Source organism: Heptranchias perlo, chromosome 6, assembly GCF_035084215.1.
Source record: "Heptranchias perlo isolate sHepPer1 chromosome 6, sHepPer1.hap1, whole genome shotgun sequence".
NCBI classification, from domain to species: Eukaryota; Metazoa; Chordata; class Chondrichthyes; order Hexanchiformes; family Hexanchidae; genus Heptranchias; species Heptranchias perlo.
Window position 1 is genome coordinate 109,048,518 of NC_090330.1, and position 24,049 is coordinate 109,072,566.

At 42.7% G+C, this 24,049-nt stretch overlaps 1 protein-coding gene across 3 annotated transcripts in view; it reads right to left on the bottom strand.

Annotated features, from left to right (window-relative positions):
* The window catches only part of tmtc4 (transmembrane O-mannosyltransferase targeting cadherins 4), a 28,733-nt gene extending 4,952 nt beyond the window's left edge, over positions 1–23,781 (bottom strand). The window contains exons 1-16 of one of the 3 annotated variants that reach the window (XM_067986609.1): positions 23,675–23,781; positions 22,276–22,489; positions 20,729–20,844; positions 18,045–18,261; positions 17,096–17,183; positions 14,696–14,793; positions 14,473–14,565; positions 12,732–12,893; positions 11,435–11,637; positions 8,494–8,602; positions 8,245–8,376; positions 6,155–6,234; positions 5,919–6,026; positions 4,473–4,614; positions 3,507–3,621; positions 299–411 (exon numbers count right to left, since the gene is read on the bottom strand). In XM_067986609.1, the coding sequence (XP_067842710.1) occupies positions 299–411; positions 3,507–3,621; positions 4,473–4,614; positions 5,919–6,026; positions 6,155–6,234; positions 8,245–8,376; positions 8,494–8,602; positions 11,435–11,637; positions 12,732–12,893; positions 14,473–14,565; positions 14,696–14,793; positions 17,096–17,183; positions 18,045–18,261; positions 20,729–20,844; positions 22,276–22,440 (1,941 nt within the window). In that variant the 5' untranslated portion in view covers positions 22,441–22,489; positions 23,675–23,781. Of the gene's footprint in view, positions 1–298; positions 412–3,506; positions 3,622–4,472; positions 4,615–5,918; positions 6,027–6,154; positions 6,235–8,244; positions 8,377–8,493; positions 8,669–11,434; positions 11,638–12,731; positions 12,894–14,472; positions 14,566–14,695; positions 14,794–17,095; positions 17,184–18,044; positions 18,262–20,728; positions 20,845–22,275; positions 22,490–23,674 lie in introns of all 3 variants that reach the window. The other 2 variants (XM_067986608.1, XM_067986610.1) reach the window with 2 other exon arrangements.
* Between the last annotated feature and the right edge of the window lie 268 nt (positions 23,782–24,049).

Here is a 24,049-nt window from a genome sequence, read left to right on the forward strand (position 1 = left end):
TTATGTCAGACATTAATCCAATAGCAAATTTCTTGCAAAACGTACTTCCAGATACACAAAATTATCAGTTATTATAAGGTATTAGCTGTTACTTTGCCAAGAATAATTTACCATCTTTCATAGAGCATTAATTATGTTAAATCCGGAAAAGCGAAGGAACCTCTTTGAAATGTGAACCATGGTTTGAAACACAGAGTAAAAAGCACATAACCTCATTTATCTGTGAGTGCAATTGTATGTGTGTTTCTTATACATTAAAATAAACCAATACAAAATTTCCCAATTTGTGCCAACTCACCTTGTACTTTTTCAGTTTACCAAGTACGTTAGCAAACGAAAACATGATTGTGTGATCGCTGGGTAGCAATTTTAGGGCTTCTTTTCCAACTGTTTCAGCTTGTTCTAAATTACCTAGTTATTAAAACAACACTGGGTTTAGATATTTAAATAATCCAATGCAACAGTCATTTCCAGCAGCTGTGATTAGACATAATGGGGATCGAGTTTCCGCTTATTTCCAGGAGGTTTATCAGCACAATCCGGGCAGAATCGGCCAAACCAGCGCAAAAAGATCGCGGGATATTTAACGGAAGTGAGTTATGCGCAAAACCATTAACATTCGTGTTTTCCGCGATCTTTTCCGCTGGTTCAAGATTCAGTTTGCTCGGATCAGGCCCCGCCCACAAAACTGGCCATACCCCCCCCCTGGTCAACATAAAAATCACAGAATCGTTACAGCACAGAAGGAGGCCATTCGCCCCGTCGAGCCTGTGCCGGCTCTTTGAAAGAGCAATCCAGTTAGTCCCATTCCCACGCTCTTGACCCATAGCCCTGAAATTTTTTAATAGAATCATAACGTTGCGAGTTTCTGCCGACTGGGCTGGTTCGGGAAGGCTCTGCAAATTGTGCTCATTTTCTTAGGCGCACAGGCACCAGTCGGCACGTTTTACAAGTTTTCTCATATCAAAAAATATTTAATTTACTAAGAAACCGACTAGTGTACACCAATGTAACTATTAAATGTTTCAGTATAGTTTTTTTATAAAGTCACTTTCAGTGATTTTAAATCAGGTTACTCACAGGCGGAGGACTGGACACTCTCATTAAAAATGCTTATTTTCGCTGATAAACCCATTTTCAGCTGTATTAACAAAACTGCACCAGGTTACCACTCTAAAATCCATCGAGGAATACTTTTGAAATAGAAAAAAAAAGAAGTGATTACGTTCGATCACGCTGCCCGATTACATTGGCTCATGGAAGATTTTACATTTGTGATTATGCAAATGAATTTTAGCAGAAACATGAACTGTAAGCCAACCAGCGCAATTTTGAGCACATTTTGGGTGCAATTTCCCGATTGCGCCCGAAGCAGAAACTCTACCCCTATATATGTGCAGTTTGCAGCAACTAAATTAAACTTTTGCTTAACTTGATACAGCATGACGCCTTGAACACACTGTTTACAGTAAATTCAATTTGTAAAATATCAATAATAATTGTGAATCAAGAAGTGAAAGGGAGGGAGAAACTTAAAACATTTACAATCTCCAGGGAAAGGGTTCTGAAAAAAATACTGGAACTAAAGGCTGACAAGTCCCCAGGTCCTCACGGACTTCATCCTCGGGTCTTAAAAGAAGTGGCTGCAGAGATAGTAGATGCATTGGTATTAACTTTCCAAAATTCCCTAGATTCTGGAAGGGTCCCATCAGATTGGAAAATAGCAAATGTAACTCCTCCATTCAAGAAAGGAGGGAGACAGAAAGCAGGAAACTACAGGCCAGTTAGCTTAACATCTGTTAGAGGGAAAATGCTAGAATCTATTATTAAGGAGGTTATAGCAGGGCACTTAGAAAATCTCAATGCAATCAGGCAGAGTCAACATGGCTTTATGAAAGGGAAATCGTGTTTGACTAATTTATTAGAGTTCTTTGAGGAAGTAACAAGCAATGTGGATAAAGGGGATCCTGTGGATGTGGTGTACTTGGATTTCCAGAAGGCTTTTGACAAGGTGCCACATCAAAGGCCACTACACAAAATAAAAGCTCATGGTGTAGGGGGTAACATATTAGCATAAAGGATTGGTTAACTAACAGGAAACAGAGAGTAGGCATAAATGGGTCATTTTCAGGTTGGCAAGATGTAACGAGTGGAGTGCCACAGGGATCAGTGCTGGGGCCTCAACTATTTACAATCTATATCAATGACTTGGATGAAGGGACCGAATGTATGGTTGCTAAATTTGCTGATGACACAAAGGTAGGTGGGAAAGTAAGTTGTGAAGGGGACATAAGGAGTCTGCAAAGGGATATAGATAGGTTAAGTGAGTGGGCAAAAATTTGGCAGATGGAGTATAATGTGGGAAAATGTGAACTTGTCCACTTTGGCAGGAGGAATAGAAAAGCAGTATATTATTTAAATGGAGAAAGATTGCAGAACTCTGAGGTACAGAAGGATCTGGGTGTCCTCGTACATGAATCACAAAAAGTTAGTATGCAGGTAGAGCAAGTGATTAGGAAGGCAAATGGAATGTTGTCATTTATTGCAAGGGGAATGGAATATAAAAGTAGAGATGTTTTGCTACAGTTGTACAGGGCATTGGTGCGACCACATCTAGAATACTGTGTGCAGTTTTGTTCTCCTTATTTAAGAAATGACATAATTGCTTTCGAGGCGGTTCAGAGAAGGTTCACTCGACTGATTCCTGGGATGAGGGGGTTATCTTATGAGGAAAGATTGGACAAGTTGGGCCCGTATACATTGGAGTTTAGAAGAATGAGAGGTGATCTTATTGAAACATAAGATCCTGAGGGGACTTGAAGGGGTAGATGCTGAGAGGATGTTTCCCCTTGTGGGAGAGACTAGAACTAGGGGCCACAGTTTAAAAATAAGGGGTCTCCCATTTAAGACGGAGATGAGGAGAATTTTTTTCTCTCAGAGGGTCGTGAGTCTGTGGAACTCCCTTCCCCAGAGAGCGGTGGAGGCAGGGTCATTGAATATTTTTAAGGCTGAGTTAGATAGATTCCTGATTAACAAGGGAGTCAAAGGTTATAGTAGGTAGATGGGAAAGTAGGATTGAGGTCACAATCAGATCAGCCATCATCTTATCAAATGGCAGAGCAGGCTCGAGGGGCCGAATGGCCTACTCCTGCTCTTAATTCATATGTTCGTATGTAAAAACCACACCAGCCAAATGTAGCACGAATCCAGGTAAATCAGAGAACCTTGGCTAAGATTCTTAGTCAGTGCTAAGTTAACTGATCTGAGCCAAGGTAGCCATTGCAAGAATCATTTCAAAATAGACCCAAAGGGACAACAACAAGTAATAATTTAAATTTTTCCCCACCTCACTTGTTAAACAGAAAAAAACGGGTTGGAAAAAACATATATTAATGTTCATCTTAACATACCAATTGATGAATTACTTAGAATTATCTTAAACTAAACTACCTTACCATATAAAGAAAATAAACAACATTTTGCAGGTCTAGAATACAACCTGTTACCTGTGTTATCAAGTAATATGATCAAGTTGTTCCAAGCTAAATTGTGGTCAGGTTTGAGAATGGTAGCATTCCTCCAGGCATTGAGAGCATCTAAATTCCGATGCAGGTCTGCGTACTAAAAGCAAAGGAAAGATTAGATAATGGACTGCAGAAAAACAAAACAACGTTATTTACATTTGCCCAATGTTTTATGGTCACTGGTCTCTTATTTCTAGGTCTTGTAATGTAGTGAAGTTTTAGCGCTGGGCGGCTATCTCAAGTCTTCTAGTGACTGGTTGCAGGGCAACATTGGTAGAAGCCTGGAAACGTGTTAAACCACCCAAGGGAGGCACGTCTCCCAGCAAGACCCATGCAGGATGAAAATGGAGGTGGCGGGTTGGGGGTGGAATAAAGGAATTTCATAGGCACCAAAAAATGTTCGTTAGCTACTAACACAATGGAGGTGAAATGTTAGATTGGGCAGAACAGCTTCTGAAAATGTTTTAAAACAAAAAAGCTAAAACAGAGCAAATACCCAACACATTTGAAACTGTTACAGATAGAATTTACAGCACAGAAACAGGCCATTCGGCCTAACTGGTCCGTGCTGGTGTTTATGCTCCGCACGGGCCTCCTCCCACCCTACTTCATCTCACCCTATCAGCATATCCTTCTATTCCTTTCTCCCTCATGTGTTTATCTAGCATCTCCTTAAATGCATCTATGCTGTTCACCTCAACTACTCCTTGTGGTAGCGAGTTCCACATTCTCACCACTCTCTGGGTAAAGAAGTTTCTCCTGAGTTCCTTATTGGATTTATTAGTGACTGTCTTATATTTATGGACCCTAGTTTTGGACTCCCCCACACAAATGGAAATATCTTCTCTACACGAGTAAGTTTAGTTTGTTTTTCTGACAAGCATAAGCATGTTTTCTCATTTTTGAATTCAGGCACGCAGTCTGATACCGGATTTCAAACCGACCTACCAGACGTCCCAAATTGTAGTAGCAGTCTGGATATTTTTTTCTGTATTTTATTGCTGTCCAATAACTCCTTTCAGCCTCTTTAAATTTGTTCAAACTATTCTGTACGATTCCTAGATTCATCCAGGCAGCAGCGAAATCAGGTCTGCATCAGAAACCAAGTGTGACGATTAGATCCTCGTGCTTTTGAAACAAAGTACCGATAAACAGAATGTTATAAAAAATGAAATCCCTTGACACATTCAATAGAAAAAATAAATGCACTTTGTAATTTATTTCTGGGCACATTTGTTGAAGTCCTGCAAGAGGCCAAACCAGAATACACTGAACCAAGAATTTTCATTTTTCACTGGAGCAGGACATTATTGATCTGGGCTGCTTGTAATTTGAATCCCATGGGTCTTTAGCATAGGTCTAGCCTATCTACAGTAGAGGTTTCTGATACATTAACAAACACTGACAAAAACTACCAGAAGAAAACTCTTCTGTTTATGACATCTCTTAAGTTTACAAAAACTCAACATTTCTGATGTTCCCCGTCTCTTTCAGTGGGTAACACTCTCGCTTCTGAGTCAGAAGGCTGTGGGCTCAAGCCCATTCCAGGGACCTGAACACAAAATCTAGGCTAACACTCCCAGTGCAGTGCTGAGGGAGTGCTGTAGTGTCAGAGGTGCCATCTTTTGGATGAGACGTTAAACCTGGGCCCCCTCTGCCCTCTCAGCTGGGATGTAAAAGATCCCATGGCACTATTTACGAAGAAGAGCAGGGGAGTTCTCCCCGGTGTCCTGGTCAATATTTATCCCTCAACCAACATCACTAAAAACAGATTATCTGGTCATTATCACACTGCTGTTTGTGGGAGCATGAATTAGCTGCCGTGTTTCCTACATTACAACAGTGACTACACTTCAAAAAGTACTTCGTTGGCTGTAAAGTGGTATGGAACGTCCCGAGGTTGTGAAAGGCGCGGTATAATTGCAAGAAATTCTTATTTTATCCACAGTGACTAGTAGTTTGCCACCAGTTAAAATGCGAAAATAGTTAGCCTATTGCATTTGTACTCGTAATATTATCCACTTGCCTCTTGCTCCACATTTTTTCCCTCGCCATAGAAATTACAGCGCAAAAACAGGCCATTCGGCCCAACTGGTCTATGCTGGTATTTATGCTCCACACTAGCCTCCCCCCTCCCTACTTTATCTCACCGTATCCTTCTATTCCTTTCTCCCTCATGTATTTATCCAGCTTCCCCTTAAATGCATCTATACTATTTGCCTCAATTACCCCTTATGACAGCGAGTTCCACATTCTCACCACTCTCCGGGTAAAGAGGTTTCTCCTGAATTCCCTATTGGATTTATTAGTTACTATCTTATATTTATTGGCCCCTAGATTTGGACTCCCCCCCCCAAGTGAATTAATTGAAATTAAACACAAATTAAGACGTACTGAATGGCTACAGCTCTGGAGAGTAACTTCTCCGCTTCATGTAGTTCCTTCCTTTCCTTTAAAATGTTTCCGAGATTGTTCATAGCGTGGACATACTTTGGATTGAGTCTGAAAAAATGAAACGATTTTGCAATTTCCAAAGGCAACTAAAAAGAGAAAATTGTGTCCAATTAAAGAGTGAACTACGCATCTCCCTTAATGTAAACCATAACTAATGGAATGAGGTATGTGAATACCTTACAGCTTCTCTGTAATACTGGATTGCTGGTATTTCCTTTCCTCTGTCAGCTAAATTTTTGCCAACATTATAATGTACCTGCAAAAAAAAAAGATTTAAATCAGTACTGAATGACATGGGGTGTATAGTGGACTCCAGTCCATAGATGACTGACACTGTCAGCCGTGGCTCAGTGGGCAGCATGTTCGCCTCTGAAGTCAGAAGGTCGTGGGTTCGAGTACCATTGCAGAGCCTGCAGCACAAAATCTAGGCTGACGCTCCCAGTAAGAGCACTGAGGGAGTGCTGCACTGTCAGAGGTGCCATCTTTCAGGTGAGAGCTTAAACCGAGGCCCCGTCTGCCCGCTCAGGCGGACGTGAAAGATCACACGGCCACCTTTTCGAAGAAGAGCAGGGGAGTTCTCCCCGGTGTCCTGGGCCAATATTCATTCCCCAACCAACGTCACTAAACAGATAATTTGGTCATTGTCACATTGCGGTTTGTGGGATCTTCCTGCGTGCAAATTGGCTGCCGCGTTTGCTATATTACAGCAGCGACTACGCTTCAGAAGTACCTCTTTGGCTGTAAAGCGCTTTGGGACGTCCTGAGGTCGTGAAAGGCGCTATATAAATGCAAGTTCTTTCTTTCTTTTAGGAATGATAAGAAAACATAGATGAGCCCATTGAACATACTCCTTTGAATGGATTATATCAGTGGCTACTGCTGTCCTTATTCACAGGTGAGGAACAGTTATACATGCCTAACAAAATGTTTTATTTTGTATTATAAAAGAGAATGTTTGAGAGAATCTAAGCAAGTGCATTACACAAAGGAGGAATGAAAGAACTGTTCTACGTTTACCTTGGATTCTATTGACATTAATTAAACACAGCTTTGTGTGCGTAAAGGTATAAGTTGACAGAGGGGCCAGAATTCTGGCAACAGAATCCCATCCAATTTCACTGGCCATAATCCAATATTGTGACTCAGATTTTGGTAATTACAAGTTAACGTGCAGTGTTAAAGGTGGTTCTGCAGAACCGCATGCTGACAGTGGGATTGATTCTCCTCTGGTGCGCGCACGCACACGAGAATCTAGACAAGGCAATGCCTCATTTGCCAATCTCACCAACAGAGAATCTGTGCAGCTCGAACCACGCAGATCAGGAAAGTCCCAGGTTCGAGTCCCACATTGCGCTGGATTAGTCGATCTTAGCTGGGGCTTAAACAGATCATTGGAACTGGCCACAGTACTCCTGGGGGGAGGGGGGAAAAGGAAAGCGGGGAGGGGGCGAAAGGGAGGGGGGGGGGGAGAAAGAGAGGGGGGGGGGGGAGAAAGAGAGGGGGGGGGAGAAAGAGAGGTGGGGGGGAGAAAGAGAGGGGGGGGAGAAAGAGAGGGGGGGGGAGAAAGAGAGGGGGGGGAGAAAGAGAGGGGGGAGGAGAAAGAGAGGGGGGGGGAGAAAGAGAGGGGGGGGAGAAAGAGAGGGGGGGGGGAGAAAGAGAGGGGGGGGGAGAAAGAGAGGGGGGGGGGAGAAAGAGAGGGGGGGGGGGAGAAAGAGAGGGGGGGGGGAGAAAGAGAGGGGGGGGGGGAGAAAGAGAGGGGGGGAGGAGAAAGAGAGGGGGGGGGGAGAAAGAGAGGGGGGGGGGAGAAAGAGAGGGGGGGGGGGAGAAAGAGAGGGGGGGGGGGAGAAAGAGAGGGGGGGGGGGGAGAAAGAGAGGGGGGGGGGGGAGAAAGAGAGGGGGGGGGGGGAGAAAGAGAGGGGGGGGGGGGAGAAAGAGCGAGGAGGGGGGGAAGCGGAACATCAATGAAGGTTCCTGCTGCTAATGACTATCTAGTGACCCCGCTGGATCGCGCTTGAGCTTGAGGCAAAGAGGGGGCGTGAAACAGATTTAACTGCTGCTTTTGCACGACTCACTGCTATAATGCAAGGGCAGCATATCATCACAATTAGATTGCTGAGCAAATTAAACTGCAGTATAACAACTGCATTTATGATTTAGTCAGCACTCATAAGTAAATAAGAGTCATATCTTCCAATACGATTTATTTAAATCAATTATTTCAGAACATTTGCATTAAGTTCTTTTTTTAACGAGTTTATTTTCTTACTTTAGCGTTGAAGGGACACACTGACAAGGCACTTATGAAAAGATCTTCTTCTGTTCTCCACTGGTAACTGCGCCTGATACATCGCATAATATTCAGAATGACCAAGCCTATCACAGCAACAGAGATGATATTCTAAAGAAAATTACAAGAGCAAAATAAAACTGAAGGTTCATAACCCATTTCAAGCCTGTAATTTATTAATATAGGAATAAAAATGTTTTTTTTTTTAAAAAAAGAACGTGCCCCTACCTTAATCCTCCTGCCTTGTCTCGATAAAATGCAAATGCCATAAGACAACAGCATGCAGTAACCAGCACTGGAGAGATAGATCACTCTCTCTGCAATCACAAACCCTACTCTGAAGAAAATGTTAGATGCAGGAAGGAATGGTATGATCATAAGTGTGATTCCAGAGGTAAGGATTCTGTAAATGCATTCAAATATATTTGTTACACGTTATGTTTGCAGCTTAGAAAATTAATTATCAGATTAACATGCCAATATAGCTTTTAGTTGAATTAAAAGTAGACATAGTTAAAAACACGGTTGGGGGAGAAGTTACCTTAAAATTAGCCATGTACAGAAATAATAAACCCATTTTTAACATTTGCTTCGGGGATCACAGGGCAGCAAGTAAGTAGAAGTTAAGAATGTTGCTTTGCTCCTGCAATACCCTACTTTACAACCTATCTAATCGGATGAAAGACTGGGGTCACAGCTCTTTTAAGGGGGAATAATACCAAGGGGTGCTGGAAATAAGCTGCATCGGAAAAAGAAATGATCTCCCGTTATCCAAGAGTTAGGAAAAAGGACGGGTTCGGTCTTGTAAATCAAAGTGCAGCGAATAAGGTCTGATTTTCAAACAGAAGATACCTACTTAGGTACATATCGAGCAGGCATTCCTCCAACAATCTATCAATGAGCTAGGGGCAAAACCGAGCTATTGAACGGCATCAGAATGACAAGATTATGACAGGGTCATAAATATAAGATAGTCACTAATAAATCCAATCGGGAATTCAGGAAAAACTTCTTTACCCAGAGTGTGGTGAGAATGTGGAACTCGCTCCCACAAGGAGTGGTTGAGGCGAATAGAATAGATGCATTTAAGGGGAAGCTCGATAAACACATGAGGGAGAAAGGAATAGAAGGATATGCTGATAGGGTGAGATGAAGTAGGGAGGGAGGAGGCTCGTGTGGAGCATAAACACCGGCATAGACCAGTCGGGCCGAATGGCCTTTTTCTGTGCTGTAAATTCTATGTATTTCTAAGTAATTAATTTTTCAAAACTAGAAAGGATGCAGGTTCCTACTCAAATCAGTGGCAATTGGCAAGGGATGGGCACATTAAATATGTGATTCAAGTGGATATTTTTTGGCTGTGAGATCCAATATGATGGATCTGATGTAAGGTAATATTTTGACCAACAAAAAGAGAGAGATTCTTAGCAAATTCCCACCCCACCCCAAAAATAAATTTTCTCCATTCACCTACATCCCCCCGAAGGCTCCACTTAACCACATAAAAAGGAGGAAAGATTGAATATTAAATACAGGACACCTTCAGGCACTTCCCAGCAACCAGCTCAGGAGCATCACTAGCATATGCCTAAGTGCAGGAATCCTGCCTTCCCTCCCACTGGAGAATAACAGAATCTTACAGCACAGGAAGAGGCCACTCGGCCCATCGTGCCTGTGTCGGCTCTTTGAAAGAGCTATCCAATTAGTCCCACTCCCCTTGCTCTTTCCCCATAGCCCTGCAAATTTTTCCTTTTCAAGTATTTATCCAATTCCCTTTTGAAAGTTATTATTGAATCTGTTTCCACCGCCCTTTCAGGCAGCGCATTCCAGATCATAACAACTCGCTGAGTACAAAAAAAACACTCATCTTCCCTCTGGTTCTTTTGCCAATTATCTGCCTGCCATTTGAAGATGAGCCATCAGATGTGTATCCAAATAGGCCAGAAAACTAACATTTTGGTCTGTGCAAGGCCGCATTTTTCATTTTTAAATTAACATTGAAAGATTAAATATTAACACAATATAATAAAATTGTTTCTTTTAAACTGCAAAGCTATTATTTCAAAGGCACATTTTAAACTGTTGGTTTTTCACATCTCATGTTCCCTATAAAGCTTTGCTTCATACTAATCTCCAGATACAGCAACAAAAGATATTCCAGGCAATATAAAATTGTTACAACAGCACTCTGCGTACTTCAGGCTTTGTTCCTCTTGCAATAAAAGTGATTGAATGTTGGATATACCTGAAGCTTAAGTTATGGCCAGGGCTGTTTTATTGAGTTGTCAATTTTTGTTTTAAACTGGCCTGTCAGCTTTTGCTAGTTTTTCAGGTTGGTATATATGAGCTTACAAAATGCACAGTTCTCTTGAAACCAATGTTACTTACTTTACAGAAAATAATGTTACAAACCACTTCATTCATAATTATCGTAAAAGAAAAAGCTTCATCCTGAACCTTGACTTTGGTCGCAGAATACAACCTAAAAAACTAGGAAACGAAAAGCGCTGTGGGGAAAGAGCAGGGGAGTGGGACTAATTGGATAGCATTTTCAAAAGAGCCGGCACAGGCACGATGGGCCGAATATCCTCCTATCTGTGCTGTACGATTCTATCAGAAAAGAAACCCTGTCTCATTATCAGTGCGGTCTGGACAACGCAGCGCGTTGCAGCTTGTATTGGGACATGGATTTGGGTCAGTGATTCTCCGAGGAGCAAGTTTTTAAACTCTTGCCATGCCATCGGGAGACAGACCAACAAGAGCAGTGGCAGACGGCAGACAATAGGTTGCTTTCCTGCCTGGGAAATGGAACTCAACAGATGGCATTTTCTTCAAAAAAATATTTTTAAAAAAATTGTTAAGAAACGCATTTTTTTCATATTATACATATTTTCTAGGATCTTCATCAGTACGTCCATTATAGTAAGTTTTCAGTGACATGCAACAATGACAACTGTCATTTATACAGCACCTTTAACGTAGTAAAATGTCCCAAGGCGCTTCACAGGAGCGATTATCAAACAAAATTTGACATCGACACGCAATTAGGACAGGTGACCAAAAGCTCGGTCAAAGAGGTAGGTTTTACGGGAGTATCTTAAAAGGAGAAGGAATTTACTTCATACGCAACTGGTAACGGTAAATATTTATCAAAACCAAATCACCTTACCTTCTTTCATCGGTGTTTTTGGAGCATAAAGCTTGCAAACCAAGACCAACGAGGAAGAACCAAAGTACTAGAGAGGCAAGAAATCTAATGTCGCTGACTGATTTAATGAGAGGTAAACAGCCCATTGACCAATCAAAACACAGCCACCAGGGGCACACGAGTAGCCAGGTATTCAGAGAGTAGTAGTAATTATAATTAATGGCCTGTCCAACAAAATAAAGAACAAGCCCAACATTAGATTTAAAAAATATATTAATCCATTTCTTCTATTTAGCCATAAATGGTATTAAATAACCTAACTGGGAATCAATCATATAACAGAACAGTATTATACTTCACAACACTTATACACTGAAAGACTAATGCCATTACTCTTTGTTTTATGTATTAGGCGGCGTTGCATGAACCTGCAAGGGGTGACAGCTTGTGGTTTTGATACTGATGGTTTTTGAGAGAATAGGAATCCTGTGGAATTGGTACTGCAATACTGGTGAGCAACTCTGATCATAGAATCATACAGCACAGAAGGAGTCCATTCGGCCCATCATGCCTGCGCCGGCTCTTTGAAAGAGCTGTCCAATTAGTCCCCTGCTCTTTCCCCATAACTCGGCAAATTTCACCTTTTCAAGTATTTGTCCAATTCCCTCTTGAAATTTACTACTGAATCTGCATCCATTGCCCTTTCAGGCAGTGCATTCCAGATCATAAAATCGCTGCACAAAAAGAATTTTCCTCATCTCCCCTCTGGTTCCGTTGCCAATTACTGTAATCTGTGTCCTCTGGTTACCGACCCTCCTGCCAGTGGAAACAGTTTCTCCATATTTACTCTATCAAAGCCCCTCATAAATTTTGAACACCTCTATTAAATCTCCCCTTAACCTCCTTTGCTATAAGGAGAACAATCCCAGCTTCTCCAGTCTCTCCACGTAACTGAAGCCCCTCATCCCTGGTACCGTTCCAGTAAATCTCCTCTGCACCCTCTCCAAGGCCTTGACATCCTTCCTAAAGTGCGGTGCCCAGAACTGGACACAATACTCCAGCTGAAGCCAAACCAGTGATTTATAAAGATTTAAGTTGACTCCTAACATCAAAATCAATCCTCAAATGGAGAAACATAAAAAACTCTGGACACAGGGTTAAGAAATGTACACTTGTTAAAATTTACAAATATAACTACAACTATATATTCACAACATAAATATTCCTAAAATTTAAAGATGTTGGTTTTGTAAACCATTCGTTTTGAATTTAAAAAAATGCAGAGCACTTCATTTTCGAAGGTGTATCACATTCTTACTCGCACAAGTACGCTGTCTGCAAATGATGCTGGGTTATCTGCTTCAGTGAAAGCAGGGGGCCCTGTGCCCATAATTCTCCATCGACCGTAGAGCAGTGCCATTCCTCCAGATGTCACCAGGAGAATTCTGGTAAAAAATCCTCTTTTCCACGTTAGATTTTTCTGAGGAGCGGGCAAAAGATAAAGAAAATGAAAGAGGCCTGCGTAACAATGCTTCAAAATATCCTGAAATATTTCTTTCCACGTAAACAAACTGAAGCCTTTACATAATGTGCTCTTTTAACTTTACTTTTCTTTTTTTAAAAAAAAAATAAATGTATTCTTTTAATAGAACTACATAAAATTTACAGCACAGAAACAGGCCATTTGGCCTAACTGGTCTATGCCGGTGTTTATGCTCCACACGAGCCTCCTCCCTCCCTACTTCATCTCACCCTATCAGCATATCCTTCTATTCCTTTCTCCCTCATGTGTTTATCGAGCTTCCCCTTAAATCCATCTACACTATTCGCCTCAACTACTCCTTGTGGTAGTGAGTTCCACATTCTAATCACTCTCTGGATAAAGAAGTTTCTCCTGAATTCCCTATTGGATTTTATTAGTGACTATCTTATATTTATGGCCCCTAGTTTTGGACTCCCCCACAAGTGGAAACCTCTTCTCTACATCGACCCTATCGACTTAATGTTTCGAGTCATCCCAGGTCACTCTCAAACACTCCCTGGCAGCTGGTCGCAAGTTGCTTGGGAGCTGATTACCCTCCCTCAAGCTCAGATTTTCTTAATCTAAACAAATGCTATAAAAGGAAATTTTAGGGGAGGGAGGGAGCAAAGAACTAGAACTCTTAGAACCACTACAGATTTCCCAACCGTTGGATAACAAAAGCAGAGGCCCAAGACCAGATCAGTAAAGAATGGAATGTACATGGGGTGGAGAGGAGGGGAAGAGTGGAGAAAAGAAAGTACGGAGGTTTGAAAAAAATAACTTACATAACAACAACCACCTGCATTTATATAGCGCCATTAATGTAGTAAAAACGTCTCAAGGCGCTTTACAGGAGTGTAATCAGACAGAAATTGACACCAAGTCACATAAGGAGATATTAGGACAGGTGACCAAAAGCTTGGTCGAAGAGGTAGGTTTTAAGGAGCGTCTTAAAGGAGGAGAGAGAAGTAGAGAGAGGCGGAGAGGTTTAGGGAGGGAATTCCAGAGCTTAGGGCCCAGGCAGCTGAAGGCACGGCCGCCAATGGTGGGGCGATGAAAATCGGGGATGTGCAAGAGGCCAGAATTGGAGGAGCGCAGAGATCTCGGAGGGTTGTAGGGCTGGAGAAGGTTATGGAGATAGGGAGGGACGAGGTATTGGAGGGATTTAAAAACAAGGATGAGAATGTTAAAAACGAAGCGTTGCCAGACCAGGAGCCAATGTAGGTCAGCGAGCACAGGGGTGAAGGGTGAACCGGACTTGGTGCGAGTTAGGATAGGAGCAGCAAAGTTTTGGATGAGCTCAAGGCTACAGAGGGTGGAAGATGGGGGGCCGGCTAGGAGGGCATTGGAGGTAATAATGGCATGGAATGAGGGTTTCAGCACCAGATGAGATGAGGCGGGGGTGGAGACGGGCGAATTTATGGAGGTGCAGTTAGCCAGTCTTGGTGATGGAGAGGATACGGGGTCAGAAACTCATCTTAGGGTCAAATAGGAAACAAAGTCCATGGGGGGATTATTCTATAGCTGCAATTTTTACCTCTGATGTTTTGTCTTTTCTTAACCATGCAGTGCCTAGTTGTAGGATATCCATTTTGCAGATCACACAGGCATCAAACACTGTATTTACACCCTGTGAATGCACAGACAGGACCGAATAAAAACCCACATTCAGTCAGTAAAGTCTCATCTGCAACTTAAACAGTCTCAAGACCAGCAAAAGCACAAAACATGTATTTTTCCAGCTCATAACACTTCCTCACCAGGACTGTGATACCTTGTTCCTTGCAAAGCATCGCCACTGCGCATAGCAACAAGCTGACCAGGATCCAGTGAAAGGAGAACTCGCCTTCTGCATCATCTGAACAAAAAATCAGCGCAATAGTCGGTTTTAATTCTTATTTAGCAGTTAACGGCACTGCAAAAGTAACAACCTTCCTGAGACAACTACCGCAGCATGAATATAATAAAAATCACAGAAAAGGGCATCAGGAATTACTGAATAACTCTCTGTCAAAAATCTTTCAAATGTGCAGGACTAGTATTTTATGCATTTCAGCCCCCAGAACAGTGACTGCACTTTAAAAAGTAGTTCACTGACCGTGAAGCGCTTTCAGGCACCCTGAGGACGTGATAAGGCGCTATATAAATGCAAGTTCTTTCTCAGATCCTGTTGGAGTGGGGAATCTCGTGACGAGCCCCGTTAGTTATACTTTTTCTCCTCACCCTTCAGCTCGAAAGATTTTTGCGTCGTAACTTGCTGGAAGTGCGAGCTGATAACGGGGGCATCCGGGACCTAAGTGAACGACGGGACCAACAGTCTATCTCCTTAACCAGTGAGATTTAAGGATTGAGAAAGAAACAGAGGAACGACAGAGAAGGAAATCGGGTGAATTAGAGTCAAATCAGGTACAGAAAGAGAAATAAAGAAAGGGAAAGAAAGATTGGATTAAGAGAGAGAGAGAAAAGAGACAGAAAGGAAAAGTAAGAAAAAAATTTAAGAATTGAAAATTTGAAATTTTTTAAATCTTTAAGAATTTACTCCCTGCAGGAATGAGACTCAACAGTTTAAATTCTTCCCTTTCTGGGCCAGAGAGATTGATTGGCATTGCATTAACAATTATCACATCGTTAAAAGGGTGCTTACACAACTAATTATGTGCTCTAACTTTCTGCGGCGAGTTTAATGGGCAATTAATGTGCAAATCCAGCAAGTTCTTAAAAATAACGGTGAGGTTGTGGACGAGATGCCGTTTGTGCGAAGCAAACGGAGGAGCGGCGTAAATCGACCAGCAAGTTCTGGAGATTCTCAACTCTGAAAATTTGCTGGCCGATTTACACATTGATTACTTTTTCCACCAAGATTTGGGCCAATGTTTTCAATGATTGCTCCATGTGTGTAAAAATTAATGCTAAAACTTATAACGCAAAGCTAGAGTGTCACCAAGCAGCAGAACAAAAAGAAGTGTCCAGTCATGATGCTCCGGCCATCGCGAGGTGTGGGGCAGGCTTGATGGGCCAGCTGGTCTTTTCCTGCCCTGCCCGCGTAAAAAAAAAAATTAAGTGAGTATTTTTGCTGGTTTTACAGCTCGAGGGTAAAGAAGTGCTGAGACCGTTCTTTAATGTCACTTTGCTATTGCCATGTAGAACCAGTTGAAATCCAATGTTTATTTCCACTGATATCTCTCAAAAGCGACAGGACATACTAAGTCGAACAACTGACTCTAATAATACACACACTATATCATAAAGCTCCTGGAATAAATCAATTCTTACTGGAGATCTGATCAAGGATAAAACAATATTTAAGGGGCAGCTTTAATTAAAAAAGAAATTGAAAAAAGAGACGATACAATATTTTGCTTGCAAACAAAAAATCCCCTGCCGCATGTTAGAGTCATAGAATCATCACAGAAGGAGGCCATTCAGCCCATCGTGCCTGTGCTGGCTCTTTGAAAGAGCTATCCACTTAGTCCCACTCCCCTGCTCTTTCCCCGATATCGGATATCTACCGCGTACAAAGTTTTGACTTGTAAATAGCCTACTTACACATGGGACAAGAAAACGAACTACAGAAAGTTATACAGCAGATAGAGCATAAAAACTAAGCATCTTGATGTAAAACTAACCCAAAATATGCCGCATGAATAAAAACCAGACAAGCGATTGTACTCTCGTGTCAGTGGTGGTGGCAGGTGGGAGTCAAGAACGTTGGGATTTCTCTACTAAAGAATTACACGTGGTCCAGAACATGTTTCACTGAATAGAACCACAAAAAAGTAAATTTAAAAAGGATGGAGAAGTCATCTTTATAAAATAACAGACTGGTGTCTAAAAATCAGTCTTACCAGAAATGGTTGAAGTGAATCAATAACTGGGGGCAATTTAAAATCTAACCCACCCGTTGGGAAACTGACTGGATCGGGGGCGATGCTGGTTTTACATCTCGTCCGATTTACTCTCCGTTCAAGTTAATGGATATTAATATTGGGCGGGGAGGGGTAAAACCAGGGGTTCCACAAGATCCCCTGGGTTTCCCGCCAGGGCGGGTTAGGTTAAAATAAAATGTGTATTTCACTCGTACTACAGTGCAAACAGGTTATCTGTTGATGGGTTGTGTGCATACTCTAGTAACACAAAAATCTCTAAACAATCATACATACATTTTGTGAAGGCTTTACAGTAGCTGATGAAGGACAACAGAAAGAACAAAGCACAGAGGAGGTCTGCTCTGCCAACAATCCCAGCGACCTGGAAGACAAGAATGCAAGATTCAAAAAGACTAGTGAGTGCCAATATTACCATTGTGAGGTGATTTTTGCAACTCATACACTCCTGGCCGGCCTCCCACCTTCCACCCTCCATAAGCTGGAGATGATCCAAAACTCTGCTGCCCGTATCCTAACTCGCACCAAGTCCCGTTCACCCATCACCCATGTGCACGCTGACCTACATTGGCTCCCGGTCCAGCAACACCCTGATTTTAAAATTCTTACCCTTGTTTTCAAATGCCTCCATGGCCTCACCCCTCCCTATCTCTGTAACCTCCTCCACCCCTACCACCCTCCGAGATCTCTGCGCTCCTCCAATTCTGGCCTCTTTCACATCTCCGATTTTCATCGCTCCACCATTGGCGGCCGTGCCTTCAGCTGCCTAGGCCCCTAACTCTGGAATTCCCCCCCTAAACCTCTCCGCCTCTCTACCTCTCTTTCCTTCTTTAGGACGCTCCTTAAAACCCACCTCTTTGACCAAGCTTTCGGTCACCTGTCCGAATATCTCCTTGTGGGGCTCGGTGTCAAATTTGTCTGATAATCGCTCCTGTGAAGCGCCTTGGGACGTTTTACTACGTTAAAGGCGCTATATAAATGCAAGTTATTATTGTTGTAAATGGAAAACTAATTTCTATTGGATAGGCTAAGAGACTTAGGCTCTACTTTTATTCAGAACACCCAACTATCTGCCTGAAATACAAAAAGAGCAATATTAAAGGTGGACAGAAATACAGTATATTAAAGTGTTGATTTAAAGTGATTCTACACAGTGACCTCCCACAAACCTACAGGCAGAATTAACCCCCCCCCTCCCCCCCCGACCTTGAAATAATTTACTCACACTCTCCGTGTGTATTGGATGAACAGCGAACAGCACTGCAGCTAGAAATGATGCTTTTGGTGCCATATTTAGCAGGTTCCCTTTCTCGTCGTGTGCCAGGCCGCCTATGAGCACTGAGAACACATCCAGTGCCATCACTGAGATCACACTGTGCAGTGCAATGTTGACCAAGTGAAACCCAACCGGGTGCAATCCTCCCGCAATCAGGTGGTTCAACCTAAGAGAGAAGAAAATACACACACACATCTAAAATTAAACATAAACTTAATGAGGGGACAAATATTGTACTGCGCTGCGTTTTACGATGTGCTGACTTAAGAGTTTACATGGAACGTACAGCACAGAAACAGGCCATTCGGCCCAACAGGTCCATGCCAGTGCTTGATAGGGTGAGATGAAGTAGGGTGGGAGGAGGCTCGTGTGGAACCTCGCTCGAGCCTCCTCCCTCCCCTCTTCATCGCACCCTATCAACAAATCCTTCTATTCCTCTCTCCCTCATGTGTTTATCCAGCATCCCCTTAAATGCATCTATTCTATTCGCCTCAACTACTCCTTGTGGGAGCGAGTTCCACATTCTCACCGCTCTCTGGGTAAAGAAGTTTCTCCTGAATTCCGTATTGGATTTATTAGTGACTATCTTATGTTTATGGCCTCTAGTTCTGGTCTCCCCCACAAGTGGAAACATCTTCTCTACGTCTACCCTATTGAATCCTGTCATAATTTTAAAGACCTCTATCAGGTCACCCCTCAGCTTTCTCTTTTCTAGAGAAAAGAGCCCCAGTCTGTTCAGCCTTTCCTGATAGGCATAATCTCTCAGTTCTGGTATCATCCAAGTAAATCGTTTTTGCACCTTATCCAATGCCTCTATATACTTTTTATATTATGGAGACCAGAATTGTTCACAGTGCTCTAAGCGTGGTCTAACCAAGGTTCTATACAAGTTTAACATAAATTGTACATTACGTACTTAATTCTTGCACTGCAACTATGCATTTATATCAATTTCTAACAGAACAACAACAGACTGATGCTGCCACAGAATGGCAAGTTATACAGACACTACCTGAAAGGACAGGCACTATAGAATAAGCTAGTTGGCGTTATATAGAATTATATAATATTGAGCAAGAGGGTTGTACAGCATACACACAGAACGTGATGACATGATACCCACATTTGTCGTACGTGATGAAACCTACAAAAACTACACACGGGAGCTCCTTGGGGACTTTTGATCTAGTCTTGCCCAGGCCAGTGTAAGTAGTCAAGACAAGACGCTTGCGACCTCCTGAGGAGTCCTCGGTACATGAGTATAATTGGTGCCTATATCTCATATACACTGCATGTACGGGGTTATGTTTGATTATCTCATTGACTTGAATTAAAGAGAATCAACCAGAAGTTTCAGTGTTTCACTACTCCTCAGACTTGGATTAGAGGTAAAGATATTACTGGTTTCGGTCGCCTGAGGGGGTCGGAGAGGAATTTTCCAGAATCTTTGTTTCCCCTAATTGGTCCTGGGGTTTTTCTCTGATTTTTTGCCTCTCCTAGGAGATTACATGGCTACTGGGGGGGTGGGGGGAGTGTCTAGTCAGGATGCTCCGGCCATCATTAAGTGTGGGGCAGGCTTGATGGGCCGACTGGTCTTTCCCTGCCGGTCAATTTTATATATTCGTATGATAATACCCGATAACACCTCCATATAAGGGCAATAGGGACATATGACAAAATCCTACACTACCACAGAAACAAAGCTTGTTATGCAAACTACCACAAAACTTACCTAATGCATGATACAAGAACCATGTCTTTATCCACACTATTTGTATGATAGCCTTCACATGCCACAAGAATGTCCTTATGAATTCCACTCAATGCACTATCACAACAGAGGTTTTCATGCACACTTAATAGAGGCACGTGTAAATACAGTACTACAAGAATGATAGCTTTATGTATGTTTACACTGCAAACATAGTTTTTCTTAATCAAAAGCAAAATACTGCGGATGCTGGAAATCTGAAATAAAAACAGAAAATGACGAAAGGTCTTCGACCTGAAACGTTAACTCTGTTTCTCTCTCCACAGACGCCGCCTCACTTGCTGAGCTTCTCCAACATTTTCTGTTTTTATTTTAGTTTTGCTTAATTTGGTTTTGTTTGTTGAGATAATAACCCAACGACGCAACAACTATACATTATAGTCAAGAAATAATTTTAATTAAATCAAATAATCCTAACGATTTGTTGGCAAACAGCAAACTACTTCTGGTCTTTAAATGGTCATTTTTAAAAACTGGTGTTCGTGGAACCTTGCTGTTTGCAAATTGGCTGCTGCATTTATGTAGGTAACAGTGACTGCACCTAAAGAGGGTCAGTGATTGTCCATGAATGTCTTGAGGATTTTTTGTACTCGTTCATTTTTAGCCAGGCTCAGTTAATCCATTACTAAAAATGTAAATTATAACTGCTAAGTTCTGTAACCAAAGGAATTCATGCAAGAGATAATGAACTGATTTCTATCAATTCAAATGTACAGAAAGCCAAAGAAACACCTTCTTAAATAAAGGCAAGTGTTCGCCTGATAGCAGGGGATATGTAGTCGATTCCACATGCCGTGTGTAACATGTAAAGATTACAATATAAAAATGAACCAAACCCTTTCACAATAACACACTGTCTCACCTGAATGTAAGTACCGTGAATGGGCGATAGGATTTGTGACTGGTGTTGCTAACAAGATTAGTCCCCCAGAAGTCATGTTCCCAAAGGTTGCTAAGTGATGTCTCTGGTCTGAGGTCCTGACATATGAAGGAAATGCCAAAAGTTAAATTATGTGATTTTCCTTTTCATAAACAGATTCTTTACTTTCTTCTTTGCCACAATCCCTCCATGGCCTCGCCCCTCCCTCTCTCTGTAACCTCCTCCAGCCCGACAACCCTCTAAGATCTCTGCGTTCCTCTAATTCTGGCCTCTTGCGCATCTCCAATTTTCATCGCTCCACCATTGGCGGCCGTGCCTTCAGCTGCCTAGGCCCTAAGCTCTGGAATTCCCTCCCTAAACCTCTCCGCCTCTCAACCTCTCTCTCCTCCTTTAAGACACTCCTTAAAACCTACGTTTAATGTAGTAAAACGTCCCAAGTCGCTTCACAGGAGCGTTATCAGATAAAATTTGATACCGAGCCGCATAAGGAGATATTAAAAGCTTGGTCAAACGGGTACGTTTTAAGGAGCGTCTTGAAGGAGGAGAGAAAGGCGCACAGGTTTATTCCAGAGCTTGGAGCCCATAAGTACACTTCACAAGTCACTTCAGAAAGAAGCGAAAGAGAAAATGGGAAAAGAAAAAAAAATTATGCTCATCAAGGAGGGAAATGTCTGTGTTGGGGAATAAAACATGCTCCACTTTGGACCGCCAATGTGAGTGCCCTATGGTCACAAACAGCTCAGCTAAGATCCACAGTAAACTTTCCTTTACTTTGCCCCAAGGTCAAAAGTACATCAAATGCTACAATAATGTGAACTTCATCATTTCCCACACCAACCATCCTTGTGGCCTTGATGTGAGTGACACATTAGTACTAGCTTTGTTGTGGGCCCACATCCATATGGGACTAAGATGAGACTGTCCAAATCATTGTGTAAAAAAAAAATTCTCGGGATGTGGGCGTCGCTGGCAAGGCCGGCATTTATTGCCAATTCCTAGTTGCCCTGAGGAGGTGGTGGTGAGCCTTCTTCTTGAACTGCTTGTCACGGGTTACCTGAGTGACTGGCGAGGCCACTTCAGAGGGCAGTGAAGTGTCAAACACTGGAGTCATATAAAGGCCCAGACCGGGTAAGGACGTCAGGTCTCCTTCCCTAAAAGACGTTAGCGAACCGGTTGGGTTTTTACGATAATCCAACAGCTTCGTGGTAAGCCTCTGGATTACTAGTCCAGTAACGTAACCACGACACTGCCACATCTCACCCTTATAGCCATCAGAATGAAAAGATTCCCATCCCATTAGTCTGAGCTGGAATTGACCCCAGGTCCTATAGGTGAAATGCACAAATTGGCTGTGACAGAATCTTCCTCATTTACACGGTTACTTCTACGCAATATGTAGAAGGACTGGAGAAAAATCTCAGCCACTATTAACATCAACAGCACTTTAACCACTCTCACTTTTATCAAAGAGTCCAACAATTATTAATTTTGTATTAAACGCCTGGGCTTTTAAATGCAAAGCCACATACCTTGTTATTAATAATAGCTTCTGAATCATCAAAGACAAAATCTCCATCGTAACTGATCCCAAAGCACAGGAGAGCGAGTGCACCGACAATCGCCTTGGCCCAACAGTGAGGAAGCTGTGGCAGTGGTAGAGTGTTGTCCAAGTTCCATTCAGACTGCAGCATCATGCTAAACCTTACACCACACTAGTGACGCTGGCATTCTGCTATCCATAACCTAGGAACGGTAGCACAGAGATCGCGATAACACCTCTGTAAACTTCAGCAACATCATTTTGATGGGACAGAAAATCACGGGCTACATAACACAGTTCACGGATATGCGCTCCTGGCTGATTAAGCTATCCCGGGGTTGCCAACTCTGGTTGGACGTCTGCCTGGAGGTTTTATCACATGACCTCTCACCATTCAATCAGATCTCGCCTGATCTGTATCTTAACTCCATCTACCCATCTTGGTTCCGTAACCCTTAATACCCTTACCTAACAAAAATCTATCAATCGCAGAATGTAGAAGGGATTTAGCACTGGCAGTTTACTGTAGCTCAGTGGGAATCACTCTCACCTCTGAATCATGTAAAGAATCTTACAACACCGGGTTATAGTCCAACAATTTTATTTGAAAACCACAAGCTTTCGGAGGCTTTCTCCTTCGTCAGGTGAATCACCTGAAAGCCTCCGAAAGCTTGTGATTTTCAAATAAAATTGTTGGACTATAACCTGGTGGTGTGAGATTCTTTACATTTGTCCACCCCAGTCCATCACCGGCATCTCCACATCACCTCTGAATCAGCAGGTTGTGGGTTTAAGTCCCACTCCGGAGACTTGGAGCACATTAACCCAGGGCTGACGCCCCCAGTGCAGTACCGAGGGAGCGCCGCACTGTCGGAGGTGCCGTCTTTCGGATGAGACGTTAAAATGAGGTACGGTCTGCCCTCTCAGGTGGATGTAGAAGATCCCACGGCCACTATTTCGAAGAGGAGCGGGGGGGGGGAGTTCTCCCCGGTGTCCTGGGGCCGACATTTATCCCTCAACCAACATCACTTAAAAAAAAAACAGATTATCCTGTCACTAACACATCGCTGTTTGTGGGATCTTGCTGTGCGCAAATTGGCTGCCGCGTTTCCTACATTACAACAGCGACTGCGCTTCAAAAAGTACCTCATTGGCTGTAAAGCGCTTTGGGACGTGAAAGGCACTATATAAATGCAAGTCTTTCCCTCGATTATTGCAATTCTCGTTCCACACCTTTAAATTGGAAATAATCCCTTTAAATTGGAAATAAACCCACACAAAACTTTTTTTTTTGTTCAGACCCGCACCAGGACTCACATCTGATCCTCGCCCTGCACAACAAAAACTGGGAAACTTATTTTTTTAAGTTTAATTTTCTTTCTTTTTACCTCCGCCGAGGGAAGATTGTCCGCAGGCCCCGAACCGCCGACAGTCCCGCCTGGCGGAACCGACAAAGTGAACACGGAGGCGGCGGCGGCGGCCGGGGGACACTTTTCGATGTGGGACCCACTTCCGGTGTGGGGAACGGTGCCGGCTGCGCATGCGCCGAGTCCCCGGGAGCTGAGCTGTCAATCAAACCCAACTCCCCTGTGGAATCCGTGGGCTTCCTGCAGAGGGGAGGCGATTTGCACCGAATTGCTGCAGAGAGCCAGAGAGAAAGAACTTGAGACACCGCACATGGAAAGATTAAAGGGGCAATCCAGATGTTGAAAGTGCAAAAAAGTTGGTGCATTTTTAAAAAATTTTTTAAAAAAACTTTAACA